The 14971-nt window shown below is 40.7% G+C and overlaps 1 protein-coding gene across 2 annotated transcripts in view; it reads left to right on the forward strand.

The window, feature by feature from the left end:
• Window positions 1–14971, forward strand: part of cdh13 (cadherin 13) — a 347025-nt gene that overhangs the window by 286949 nt on the left and 45105 nt on the right. For both annotated transcript variants that reach the window (XM_020704255.2, XM_011476480.3), the window contains exon 12: window positions 13954–14096. In XM_020704255.2, coding sequence (XP_020559914.1) covers window positions 13954–14096 — 143 coding nt within the window. The remainder of the gene's footprint in view (window positions 1–13953; window positions 14097–14971) is intronic.

Raw genomic sequence — 14971 nt, forward strand, 5'->3', positions numbered from 1 at the left:
TATGAATGAGTCTCCAGATGGCCAACAGCTGAGTGATGTGGGTTTTATCTGATCATGTCTGCATTTGTAAAATCTGGGACCTGGGAAAAAGAACTCCACTTAGGAAAAATGTAACATTATCCTCTTTGGCTCGGATTAGAGCTCGCCTGTACCTGATTTATCAGGTTCATATGTACGCTGGTTAAGAACAAACCTAATTTCAGTGCTCATTTGGTAAATAACCAGGCTTGAATGCAAGGAAGATGTTGGACTGCAATATGGAAAATTAAAGCTCCAGGGGGTTTTGCAATTTGATGTATGCCAGAAACATCCATAATGTCTTAATGTTCCCTAATGCAAAAAAAGAAAAAGAAAAAATCAATACATTTCTCAGCCGTGGTTTGTCTGGGTGAGAATAATAATAATAAAAAAAATCTATCGTTCATTTTAAAAGGCATAAAATCATTACAGTTTGCAGCCAGAATATAAATGCAATACTAATTATTTTGGATTTTTTATTAGCTTTATTTTCTGAAACCCTCAATAAATCTACTGTATCGTGCAATTATTTTATAGAAATCAGAGAAAAATGAATTTACCTAAATTAATACGGACAAACATTTGAGTGTCTGTTTTATGAATCTATTATCATTTCTCAGATCATTGAGAGTCTCTTTAAATGGTGTATTCCACCCATTTCTCCAGTGGAGGCTCAAGCACATATGCAGATGGACACATGCATGCTTTAATTTTCCTTCTGGATGTAGCAGCGATGAGCAGTAGTCTTCCCTCTCCACCCCGCTCTGCAGATGGCTTACAGTTTTCCTGACAGAAGTGAGGAACAAGGCACAGACCAGAGCAAAGAGTCCATCTGTCACTCATCTATTGTAGACAGTAAAGCTGCGATTACAGATTCAATATTCAATTCAATTCAATCTTCTTTGTATAGCCCAAATTCACAACAACAGTTGTTTCGATGGGCTTCGTTTTAAGAAGATTAAAGCTTCTGGAGTAGCTGTCAAACAAATCCAATTCCTATTAATACGTATTTGTCTCCATCCTAGTTATAGTTAGATGAAACATTTTCTCTTTACATAAGTTTTCAGGAAAAATTTGAGGAAAAAAATTCAATGAATGGAAATTCTATTTAACATTACATTAATTAGGATTCAAAGCAACATCATAAAGTTTTATGGTGGATTTTTTTTAGCAGCTTTTGATGATGGGATGACGCAACAGAAAATACTTTTAAAAAGATTTATGGAAATCATTTGAAATAAACAGAAACGTTTCTATCTCCTCTTGAGGAGACATCCTGAATGTTGTGGAAGAGGTGAAGCAGATAAACATTTCACACACCGTAATCGTTCAGTGGCTTTCGGTTGCTGGTTGCAGTTGGTCTATCGGTCAATCCTGTTAGCACCTGCGGGTCTGCTTGCACCTTTTTTGGGGTAAATCCTCTTTCATAGTCTTTCTTGAGATGCGTTCACGCTGAACGCGATTCTCTCGACAAATTTGCGTCAGCCGCCACTCTTTTGCCACTCGGTAAATACTCTGCTCGCCGCCTGTCCAAGAATGTGTTCATTAAAAGAAAAAAACAAACATGTGTCCATACACATGCCGCTTGGCTGCGTTGGATGAGGAGCCAGCTAATATTTTTAGCCTGATTGCTGCGTAGAGTGATGTCTGTGTTGATCTCATTCAACATGCATGAAAGACACGCATGATGTAGAGAGATCAGACTTATTTCTTTTGAAGAGCTCTAAGAGCATTGGTAATCCCGTTTCCATGTCTGGGTTCATGAGATCATTCAGAGATTCTCTCCCCGTATAGTGACCTCCACTCCTGCTGCTGTGTCTAAAACATGGCCGCTCCCGCTGTGTTTCTGTCTTTCTGACCGAGTTTGGAGACTCGCTGTCCCTCATTAACCAAATACGGTTTAGAAGAAAGAATAAAATTAGGGGGCCTTTTTTTATTATAGCCCCAATGAAAATAAGAACTATCTCATAAAGTTCATGCGGCCCGAGCAGGCCGGCTCCCCATCCTGCAGCGGTTCTCTGTCTGGCCGCCAGCTCGCCTCCCAGGGGCCGGCATAGTGATCACTATCCAGCTCCATGGGCTCTGCGACAGACTGTCGGGGGCAGAGGTGCCCACACTTTTTTGACTTGTGAGCTACTTTTGAGGTAAGAAGCCATTTCCCCTGTTAGTCACAGTGATCTGCACCTCATCAATATTCTCAGAACGCTTTACATAAAAATACCGCCTCGTACATGTTGTTTTTAGCATCCCAGCAGATACGCTGTCAGAGCCTTTTTTTGATTCGTCGTCTATGTTGTTCAGCTCATAACGTAAAGGCAAGGCAAGGCAAGGCAAGTTTATTTGTATAGCACAATTCGTACACAAAGTAATTCAAGGTGCTTCACAAAACAGAAAAGTGCATTAAAATCACAATACATCATAGAAATAATCAACATAAAATTTACTTTAAAAGAAAAGGAAGAAAAAAAAAAAAAACAAAAAAAAAAGATTTAAAAAGAAAGGAAGGAAAGAAAGGTGCAGATAGGACCTTTCAGTCATATACACGGCTAAACAGAAATGTTTTAAGTCTAGATTTGAACATGAACACAGAAGAGGCCTGTCTTACGCCTTCAGGGAGGCTGTTCCAGATTTTAGCTGCAGAATATTGAAACGCTGATTCCCCTTGTTTAGTTCTGACACTGGGAATCAACAGGAGGCCGGTCCCTGAGGTCCTCAGAGTACGAGATGGTTCATATGGCACTAACATGTCAGAGAAGTACTTTGGTGCGTGGCCATGGAGAGACTTGTACACAAGCAGAGCTGCTTTGAAGTCTATTCTTTGAGGTACAGGGAGCCAGTGCAAAGACCTGAGCACAGGACTAATGTGATCATACTTCCTGGTTCTGGTCAGGACTCGAGCAGCAGCATTCTGGATGTACTGAAGCTGTTTTACAGCTCGTTTGGACAGGCCGGTGAGCAGGCCGTTACAGTAGTCTAACCTACTGGAGACAAATGCATGGATAAGTATCTCCAGGTCTCGCTTTGAGATTATGTTTTTGATTTTGGCAATGTTTTTCAGGTGGTAAAATGCCGCTGATGTTACTGACTTGATATGGCTGTTAAAGTTCAGGTCAGAGTCCATGATTACCCCTAGATTTCTGACTTGATTTGAGGGTTTAAGAGACAGAGAATGAAGGTAGCTGCTGACAATTTCTCTTTGTTTCTGTGGGCCAAAAACAATAACTTCGGTCTTGTCTGAGTTTAGCTGGAGAAAGTTGTTCTGCATCCACGCGCTGATCTGTTGGAGGCAGTGGTTGAGAGAATCCACCGGCCCATATTCACCTGTTGTCAGTGACACATAGATCTGAGTATCATCTGCATAGTTGTGATAAGATATGTTATTACTGCGTATTAACTGCCCTAGTGGCAGCATGTAGAGGTTGAACAGAAGGGGTCCCAGGATCGATCCCTGGGGCACACCACAATTCAAGCCCATGTAGTCTGAGACACAACTCCCAATTTCAACAAAATATTTCCTGTCTTCTAGATAAGACTTGAGCCAACTTAGGGCAGATCCAGAGATGCCAACCCAGTCTTGGAGTCTGTGCAAAAGGATTCCATGATCAACAGTATCAAAGGCAGCGCTCAGGTCTAGCAGGATTAAGACAGAGACTTTTCCATCATCAGTGTTCAGGCGGATGTCATTGGTTACCTTGATAAGAGCAGTTTCTGTGCTATGATGGGGTCTAAAACCCCGTAAAGACAAAGTTTTTCAGTTATGGATACTATTTACAGCATTTCACGCTTGCGCAGCTTTTTGTTTCATCTTACAGTAGACATTTACAGAGGTGTAATGCTCCCGTGTGCTTCACTCCAGGCTCCACTCAAATGTAACCTCTAAATGAGTTCGATCCTCTGTTTCTCCTCACTGTGCAAACACTGGGACAGCCCATTACATCCCCTTAAAGGGGAAATTAGAAAGACATTAAAAAGCCATTAGGAATATTTGAGTCGGGTTCAACATGTTTATCTCCAAACCCAAAGAAGGCCAAAACAAATCAGTTGACAAAGGAGACACAACGCTGTTGTTGCTGCCATTTACCAGCAGCACGTATCCACTTAAAAGATGAAAACAAACAAGCAAACAAATATAGCAACATACATGAAAAAAACGGCCTGTCTGCGCTGTCTGAAATCTTTAGACACAGCAAGGTTAGTAGTCCAGTTTTGTTTAGACGTTGCAGAAAATGTGGAATTGTGTGGCACAAGCCGTGATCCCGGCGGCGGTAGAGCAGGCCATATTATTGCTTCCTCCATCACTGCAGAGCAGCAGTCCTGTGAGACTACTGCACTACAGGCATCAGCACCCAGAGTGAATCATTTGGTTAAAAAGTGCACTCGCTTGAATAGGACAGAAGGCAGCCTGGATAAGGAAGCTCCACTGGACTGAATTTGGATCATTTTAAATGTGCATGTTCTTCTATAATCTAGAAGTTGAACGTAGGCAAATACAATATACAAGAACCTCAAAAAGGATCTCTTTCTGGAGAGCAGTCCTTTAAGGAAATGATGGGAGGCAGAAATGTAAACATTTAAGAAATAAACTTAAACGGGACAAAATCCGCGGAGAACCGAAAAACAGATGACCTGACATTGTCGAACTGAGAACCAGACACTGCTATTAAATCAGATCAGACTTTATTAATATAGTACTTATCCTATAAAAACACAACAAAGTGCATTACATTAACACAAAACAAAATAAATAATATAAAAACAAGGACGAAAATTAAAATAGATTTGTGTATTGTTAGACAATACATAGAAAAGAAGACAACAGTGGATGATCATTATGAACCTGGAGTTACTGACAGGACATGACCAAAAACACCACTGAAAACCCAAACTAAACCACAGAATCCTCACAGCAACAGTATGATCACAGGAAATAATATTAACAAGTTCAGCATTCTGGGGATGAAAGTTGTAGGATGTCTGTGTTTAAAATATTACCATCTGGAATTAAACTTGATTTATGTGGATTCTGCCTGCAGCACATTGTGCCAACATAAATAGCCTCCCGTGTTGTATTGTTTTGATGTCTTCCAAGGGATGAAGTGAACAAATTTGTTTTCATGAAAAATGACAATTGTATCACTTTTACCTGCACAGGTATCGTAGTTAATATGTATCTATTAGTAGTTTATTTTTAAATGTTACCTAATTTCTGTATTGTTTAAAGGTCCCTGAACTCAAGGTTTAAAACTCTCGTGTTGACGCGAAGCTAGACAGGTTTCTATGAACTATCTATGACTATGTACAAAACGCACAAGGACTGCATTTTGTGTATGAACAGCCCCTGTGTGAAGGTTCTTCTGGCTAACATGTTTTTCCAGAAAGAGGGGTTTTTAAGATAAATCCATCCAGAATTTGGTGCTTGTAACACAAATGTACGATTTGTCTGACATATCAACTTCTTTGCTATTCCGCTATCAACGCCTGAAGCATGAGTGTTCACTTCCAGGCCTCGAGGGCCATGCTTTTCAACCAACCTGCCATTAAAGCTTCTTATTGGCTAAACATACCTGATCCAGGTAATAAACAGCAGATGAGGCGCGGTTTCAGGAAAAGTAGGCCGGCCCTCAAGGCCTGCAGTTGGACATCCCTGGCTTAAGGGGTGGGATTTAAGCTGCGTTCGTGCGACAGATGTTTAGTTTCAGCGTTAAATCAATGATACAGACATAATCTACAGTCCGGTGGTGCAATCGGGGCGGAGAGCTTTGGCGGACCAAATTTAAAAAGGTCCACGTGCAGCATCAACCAATTAGGGATTCAATTTTGGGAATGTGATGTTTTAAATACACATCCAACATGGTTGATTGGTCCGATTGTTCTCCTCCTGAACTCCCGTCCGTCCTTCCTTTTTTTTTTTTTACCCGCTGTGTTTTCCAGAGCCCGTCCCGACTATTGTTGGGGGAAGGCAAGGAACACCCTTGACCATGTGGGCTCATTATCATCGTAATGTGATGGCAGTTTGTGGGCCATCAAAGATAAACAAAACAACAAAAATATGTTTCTAAAAAATTCCGTCAGCGAATTATCATCCGTTTGGAGGGGAGAAGTCGTGTCACTGTTTAGAGAAAGACCTGCGGGCTGAATGTTTGATACAAAATGAGAAAGAGAACCTCACATGGAGCTGGATCTGCAGCAACCTTCTCTACACTTCATTCAATATAGATAACGTACTTTATTTGTTTAGTCCCTTATTTGATTTAAAAGGAAGTCAGAAAACCTTTCGAATGAATTTAGGAGGTTATAACTCATGTCGACAGCTTATACGTTTTCTATCAAAGCTGACAACTTTATTGAATTAATAAATATTACCAGTTCTTGTTTGACCCTAACTGAGGTTGGTTTAATTCCGTTCTGTTTTCCGATGTTTGTTTGATTAGCAGTACACGGATCTATAAAAACAACAAAACAACGAAGGAAAGCTGTACTAACAGTTTTATAAGGTGTTGAGCAGCATTTTTTATTGGAAAAACAGGCCTGTTGTCCCCAGAGAGCACAATTCATTGGAGACTTGGACGAGCAAAAGAACCAACTTGTTGTTTTACAGTAGCTTCAAGCCCATGAAACACTTGTGAACGGCCTCAATATGGTGTTTGGGCAAATCTACCATGTTGACTGACTTGGGACAAGTGCTTGATCAGGCTGGGGGCCAGCAGACAGCGGGGCAGCTCGAAATGGTCCTTTTTACAAAATATTAAACGGCCATAAGAAAAGTAGACAAACTTAATTATTCTGCCTTATTCGTTTTATGCACGCTGCTAAGCCTTAGTCACAACTGCTCTTATTGAATGGATAAAGGCGGTTTGTGGCGGAAAAATGGACAAACCTGTACAGGCCACACAGGTGGCCCTAACGTAAAATCCGACCGAAGGGTCGGTGGTTCAATCCCCTCTCCCCCCAGCCAACTGTCGTTGTGTCCTTGGGCAAGACACTTCACCCTCCTTGCCTCCAGTGCAGCTGGTGTGTGAATGTGTATGAATGTCCCCGTGATGGTCAGAGCAGCCATAGGCGCGAATTGGAGCCACGCCTCTGTCAGTCTGCCCCAGGACAGATGGTCGTACGACAGTCGACAGGACCAGACAACCCAAAAACTTGCTGCATCCGTACGGATCATGTGACTAAGGCTTCAAAAATGAGGCTTTGGGAAAAGCCTACATTTATTGTAAAAGAGCTTTCTTATAGGTTTTACCGAGAAGAAGATCCCTCTTTCTAGAAAAACTCACGTCCACATCTGATCAGGTAATGACGTTTATTAGAAAGCAACAATTCAATTCAATTCAATTCAATTTTATTTGTATAGCCCAAAATCACGACAACAGTCGTCTCGATGGGCTTCGAGGTAAAACATGAAATCAAAAGGATCACGAATACAAAGAGTTCAATAGAAAAATACTAAAATGAACTAACAAACTGACTAAGCTATACTGGCATCCCTGCCCTTAGACCCCCCTTCGCGGTAAGGAAAAACTCCCAAAAAAACCGGATTCCGGAAAAAACGAAGAAACCTCAGGGGTGCCCACATGAAGGAGGGATCCTCCCCCAGGACGGACAGGCGATTTACCAGAAATCTTAGAGAAGAATTAACTTATCTAAATCTACAACTACATATATAAAAGTCCAGCAGACGAGCTTCATCCAGCCGTGGTTGTGGGGACAGTCAAAGGCGCGAGTCGAGCCGGAGACAGGAACCACAGCCAGGTGTAGGAGCAGGAGCAGAGACGAGGTACTCGGTCAGGTACAGAGCAGAGACGAGCCAGAGATGAGCCAGAGGCAGGATCCACAGCCAGGTGTAGGAGCAGGAGCAAAGGCGAGGTAAACGGTCAGGAACTGGAGCACGGATGAGCCAACTGGAGTCTGGAAGCACTCCCACTCCCCAGGAGGGGAGAGGAAAAGAGGGACAATACATGAATCGCACTGCACCAAACAGAGGCATGGAGAACTAAATGATAAATTATGATCAAGAATAGAGGAGAGGAAGGGTAGAAGTAAAAAAGGAAAGAGGACAGAACCCCAGTGCACCATAGTTACCCCAGCTTCAACTTCTAGCAGCCTTTTAAAAGAAATAGTTATTATTAAGTTTAATTTAAACAAACTAACATTAAGTTAAATAATCTCTGAATACTAGCTAGTCTGACAATAAGCCTGTCCAAAGAGGAATGTTTTCAGTCTAGCTTTGAATGTAGAAACTGAGTCGGCCTCTCTTACATGAGCTGGGAGTTTATTCCATAAGACAGGGGCTTGGTGGCTAAACGCTCTACCTCCAACCGTACTTTTACTAATTCTAGGAACCACAAGCAGTCCTGCATTTTGCGAGCGAAGTGTTCTGATTGGTTGGTAAGGGACTATGAGGTCCTTAATATAGGACGGGGCCATTCCATGTAAGGCCTTATAGGTTAACAGGAGGATCTTGAACTTAATTCTAGAATCAACTGGGAGCCAATGGAGCGAAACTAACACAGGAGTGATGTGATCTCTTCTGCTGGTTCCAGCTAACAATCTAGCAGCTGCGTTCTGAACAAGCTGGAGACTTCTTAAGGAACTCTTAGGACACGCTGCTAACAAGGAGTTACAGTAATCCAGCCTCGACGTAACAAATGCATGGATGAGTTTTTCAGCATCACTCTTAGAAAGTATATTTCTGATCTTAGCAATATTTCGCAGGTGAAAAAAGGCAGTTCTACATGCCTGAGATATGTGAGCCTTAAATGATAAATCCTGGTCAAGTAAAACCCCAAGGTTTCTAACTGTGGAATTAGGGGCTATACTTATGCCATCCAGGGAGACTATCTGAGCAGACAGAGCATCTCTGAGGTTTTTAGGACCAAGTATAATGACCTCAGTTTTTTCTGGGTTCAAGAGGAGGTAATTAATTGTCATCCAGGTCTTGATGTCACTGATGCAGGCGTTCAGTTTCTCTATCTGGTCATTCTGGTCAGGCTTCATGGATAAATACAACTGCGTATCGTCGGCATAACAATGAAAATTAATGCTGTGTTTCCTGATTATGTTTCCTAGGGGTAACATATAAAGCATAAACAGGATCGGTCCCAAGACTGAGCCCTGTGGGACTCCATAGTTGACTCGAGTGCACTGAGAGGAATGGCCATTTACATTAACGAACTGATACCTATCAGACAGATAGGATTTAAACCACTGGAGAGCAGATCCTCTGATCCCTATGTCCTGCTCTAATCTATGGAGTAAAATACCGTGGTCGATAGTGTCAAAGGCAGCACTGAGGTCCAACAGGACCAGAATAGAAAGTAGTCCCTTTTCTGAGGCCAATAACAAGTCATTAGAGACTCTAACTAGTGCAGTTTCCGTACTGTGGTGAGGTCTAAACCCCGACTGAAAGTCTTCAAAGTGGCTGTTGTCCTGTAGGTGGCAGTAAAGCTGCTTAACTACAACTCTTTCTAGGATTTTAGAAATAAAGGGCAGGTTTGATATCGGTCTATAGTTGGCCAAGATGCTAGGATCCAAACTGGGCTTTTTCAGAAGAGGTTTAACAACTGCATATTTAAAAGACTGTGGCACGTAACCCGTTTCCAGAGAGGCATTTATCATTGTTAATATGGGATCATTAATTAGGGGAAAAGTTTCTTTAAAAAGTCTAGTGGGAATTGGGTCTAACAGACACGTTGAGGATTTGGAGGACGTAATAATTGATGTTATTTCCGCTTGATCCACAGCAGTGAAGCAGTCTAATGTTACAGAGGTTTCTATGGATGCCTCCATTTCTACCGCTTCAGCCTGTTCTGGGCTGATAATAGGAATAACTTGATTTAACTTATGTCTAATATTTGAGATTTTACTATCGAAAAATGTAAGAAAATCATCAGAGCTGAGAGAAACAGGAACATGTGGTTCTACTGAGCTCTGACTGCGAGTTAATTTAGCTATAGTGCTAAAAAGAAATCTTGGATTGTTTCCATTCTCTGATATTAAGGTTGAATAGTACTGGCTTCTAGCTCTACGCAGAGCTTTTTTATAATTTAATAGGCTATGTTTCCAGATATCCAGAGACTGCTCTGAACCGGAGCGGCGCCATTCTCTTTCCAACTTACGGGTTTCTCGTTTAAGAGAACGAGTTTCAGCGTTAAACCACGGTGCTACTCGGTTTTGTCTGACGAACTTAGGTTTCAAGGGGGCAACAACATCGAGTGTACTCCTGAGGGCTTGTAAGGCATCATTAACAAAGTGGTCATTTATACTAGGACTGATACTATGGGAGCTGGTCTCAGAGTATTTTCTCAGAATATCACTAAGTACTGGCTGAACTGTGTGTTTAAACTCAGACACAGAACGGTCAGTTAAGGTTCTTCTAAGTTGTTTCTTATTCACTGGGACAGAAGGATGTTCCAGTGTAAACTGGAAGGTAATCAGAAAGTGATCAGAAATGATGGGGTTAAGAGGAAGGACACTCAGCTGGCTGATCTCTATCCCATGGGTTAGAACAAGGTCCAGGGTGTGCTTATGACAGTGAGTGGGTTCATTCACACTTTGGGTGAAACCAACATCATCTAATAAAGCTGCAAAAGCCTTTCCTAGGCAGTCACTGGGGTCATCAACATGAATATTAAAATCCCCTAATATTATAATTTGATCAGAATCTAAGACAATAGTCGATAGGAAGTCGGAAAACTCAGTTAAAAATTCTAAATATGGGCCGGGGGGGCGATAAATAATTATGAGTAAAACAGGTTTTCGAGTTTTCCTGTTTGGGTGACTTAAAGACAATATGATGCTTTCAAATGAATTATAAGCATTTTTAACTTTAGGGCTGAGAAGTAAGCTAGACTGTGATATTACTGCCAAACCACCTCCTTTCCCTGAAATCCTGGATTTCTGATAGTTAGCATAAGTGGGGGGGGTTGCTTCATTCAATCTAACATAGTCATCCTGATGGAGCCAAGTTTCTGTTAAGGCTAAAAGACTAAGATTGTTATCAGTAATTAACTCGTTGACTAAGAGGGACTTGGAGGAAATGGATCGAATGTTTAATAAACCGCATTTAATGACATAATTCTGCTTGTGAGAACTGCTGTCTGTCACTTTTAAGTTTCTATGACGCGCTCCTTTCATTTGTCTTTCAGCACATAAGCTAAAGCTCGGACCTGCTTGACTTTCCCTGCATGGGTTTTGCACCGGCACTAACCCTAAGGGAGGCTCAGAGGAGCGTTTTACACTGCTGCTCTGCGCCCGGGTCTCGTCTCTGGATTGTCAGGTTAACAGACTAAGGCTAGCAGAAATGTTTCTAGAAAGCAACAGCCTGATAAGTTATATAAAAACGTGTTAAGCCTGCAAAGACATAAATTAGGCATTTGCACTATGTAAATGTAAAGCATCCTGATCAAAAACATGGAAAACTCGGTGTGAAATATTCACTTTTCCATGTGTGTCTCGGCGAAGAAGCCGTGCGATAACACCATAAGTGCTTGATAATATAGTCAGCGATGGGAGAAGTGAGACATATGGGACTGAGCACGCTGTGAGCCTCCCCGTGTTATCATGGAGCAGGTGGTTTGTGGACTCTCAGCTGTCTTGTGTTTCAGGCAAAATATGGAGAAAAAGTGGTCCTAGAGAAAATCTGTAAAATGTTAAATTTAGCCACGTTAATGCTGCATCAGACTTGAGTGCATTTTCTCTTTGGTTACCAACACACAGACTGTATGTGTTGGTGTTGATGAAAGTAATCACTGGTGAGGAAAGTGAATGTGAAGGGCGAGAGCAGGAAGGTGTGAGCAGAGGTTGATTGCAAAGTCATTTCCCAAGGCTTTGTCGCACTCTGTTAGCTGAAGAGCTCCATCTCAAAGACAATTTGTGTACCGCTGAGCATTTTGGCAAAGAGCAGCCTTGTGGTTAAAAAAAAGGAAAAGGCTTTCATCTTGTGTGTGTTAAAGTTTTAGTTCCCCGTGTGCTGTGTATGTTTGGAAGCTGCTCCATAGGACAAATAACAGAGACAGCAGGCAAAAGCTTGTATGTACCCATCAGGAGGCGTGTACACAGGAGTGCTGCACCAGGACTCATAAATCAAACCCATGTGATCTAGCATCGATGCAAGCCCACCTTTCCAATTCAATCTTGCAGTCAGCGGTGCCTGAATGAGTGGGAACATTAGTGAGGTCATGATCTGCCCTTAATCCCATTTCAAGATGATGCCGGCTTGGCCGATTGCCCGCAAGACGCATGGAGGAGACCTTCATCACGTGCAGGCCTTAGCTTTGCAGGAAGTCCTGCCATGAGCCCAGTTTTTGATTTATTTTTTATATATTATTTTTACCATGATTTTACAACGCTGTTCATTATTCCATTATCTTCCATAAAACATATTTTTCATTACCGTCAGTAATCTCTGATATAACTGATATAATTTTCATTCAAATTCAACCTATAGGTTTAAAAAAAGGTTTGTATTTTGGAATTTTTTGGTTTAAAACTAACATAACTTGACTTGTGACACATAACTGTTATAATATAAATAAATCCCTGGAACATTGGATAGTTTAGCAGAGCTTTTCCCATTTTTAGACGTATTTTACATTGTTTTGACTTTGTCTGTCCTTGTTGCTTGCATTGTTATCTCTACACATCTTATCTTTCTTTGAAAACATAAAAGCAGTTTAATCTCAGTTTTTGTGATTTTTTGCATTAAAATCACTTGGCATGGACTTTTTTTGAACATTTTCAGGTTCTCTGTGGAATTATTGTGGAGTATAATGATATAACATAATGGTTAGTAAGAAGATGCACGCCAGGAGACGACTCTATAGAAAGGAATGATGGGATGTCATGGAGGTTTACTTCCGTGACAACAGTCCCGCCCACAACTCGGAGGCAAATTTTTGATGAACTCCTTCCCCTCTGCAGATACAATGTCCTAGAAAACAACAGAGGTTCCATGATTTTCCCTAAAAATGGCAGAATCATAATTAAAAGACCACATGGAACACTTTTACTACAGATCAAAATATGATTGGACTCTGGCTTTGAACAAAGACACACATATGTATATATATATATATATATATATATATATATATATATATATATATATATATATATATATATATATATATATATATATATATATATATATGTATATTCAGCTATAGTTTTTGGTTCAGCTTATAGTTTTTAGTTTTGCCAAAATGCTTTGGTAGTTTTACATTAAAGTGAGCTTATGAAATAATTAATCTTATCAAATAACTAATAATCATGACTTGAAAAACATTAAAACTTGCAATGATTACCTGCGTATACTTATACAGCCCGAGGTAATAATAAAGATTCCTGAAAAAGTGGTATATTATTAATCATCGTAATTACATGATGATTAATAATACAATTGCTGCTATACTTTAGTAATGTTTTTCATAATAATCAATAAGAACTGCAACTATGTAAATAAATAAATAAATAAATAAGTTCAGGAAATCATAACAGGAGTAGGATAAGTCTGGCTGCACCCAACCCTTTTAAGAAAGGCCAAATATGTCTTTTTCTGATTAGAAGTAATTATAATGTCACGGAGATGTCCTCATTTTCTTTTATTTACGTTCTAACCAATTTAAATATTAGCATTTCAAACTGATTTTATATATTTCTATTTAACCATCCTGTTTCCTTTTTTATTGTTTGAAATGCTTGAAATAAATAACCTAATCAAACTTTAGTAAAATATTCTTAGGTCTGTGTTTTGCTTTAAAAGTGTTTTCGATAGAATAATTAGACGTTTGGAATTATGGTTCAGTTGTTCTTCTGTGGTTCAAGCAGCTTTAAAATAATAGAGAGAAACCTCGGACAAACTGAGGCTCACAGGTATTGTTCTACTTGAATGACCACCAAATATTCTTGTGTTATTTTGTTCTGTTTGTCTTTTTGCAGATACGCGATTCTGCGAGACCCAGCAGGATGGCTCGGCGTGAACCCCGTCAGAGGAACTGTCAACACCTCGGCCGCATTGGACCGCGAGTCTCCTTATGTCCACGACAATAAATACACGGCTCTCTTCGTAGCCGTAGATAACGGTGAGCTGAAACTGCTCAATAACTCAGAAAATAAAGTTTTCGGTGCAGGTGTTAAACACAGAGCTTTTTAAGGATTTCTGAATCGGGCCTTTTGTCATGTTTGTTTTATACGTTTTTATTTTCAAATACGGAAAGAAGGATCTGAGGTACGGCTAATCATTCAGGGGATGTCGGGAAAGACTTCTCATCCTCACCTAGCGATAGTGAATCGCCAAAGGGCTGTCCTTAAGCGGCATTGTGTCTATCAGGCCATATGGCTGGTAGTTGGCAGTGTCATAAGAGCCGCTGCTCTGAGACGATCCAAACCGCAGATGGAAGTGTCAAGAGGCCCAGCGCATCTCTCTTTCTGCCCGCTTCTCTTTCTGTCTCTGCGTCTCTTTGTCCCTCTGTCTCGGTCTTTCCTTCCCACCCTATCAATCCATCTGTTCTCCTGTACTCTGGAGATTCTGACAGATCCATTAGAAGAACTAAGGGATTCTATTAGCCGCCAACAGAATGGTGCTGTTGTGCTGGGAAATACGGTACCTTTAGAAAGATGAGTGCTGAAAGAGAAGAAATGATGGAGAAGGTGGAAGGGGGTGGTGGGGTCAGTAGAAGAAAAAAAAACATGAAAGAAGATAACAGGAAAAAGATACCATGGTGAGGAACTTGGAAGAAATAATCAAAGCAGAAAAGAAATCCTGGGTGATCGAGCAGGAGGACAGAGTTAAAAGTAAAGTGAGAGACTTTTTTTTATGTGGTTCTCAAAAGGTTTTATATTTGCTTAGCATTATGCATGACGTCTGCATCGGAATTTTGAAAAGTTTTTTGGTGCAGCGATGAAGGCTGAATAAACTGAACAAAAAAAATGTCCAAACTAAAGACAGATTTGCTTG

The sequence above is a fragment of the Oryzias latipes genome, chromosome 6 (assembly GCF_002234675.1).
Source record: "Oryzias latipes chromosome 6, ASM223467v1".
In the NCBI taxonomy this organism is placed as follows: Eukaryota; Metazoa; Chordata; class Actinopteri; order Beloniformes; family Adrianichthyidae; genus Oryzias; species Oryzias latipes.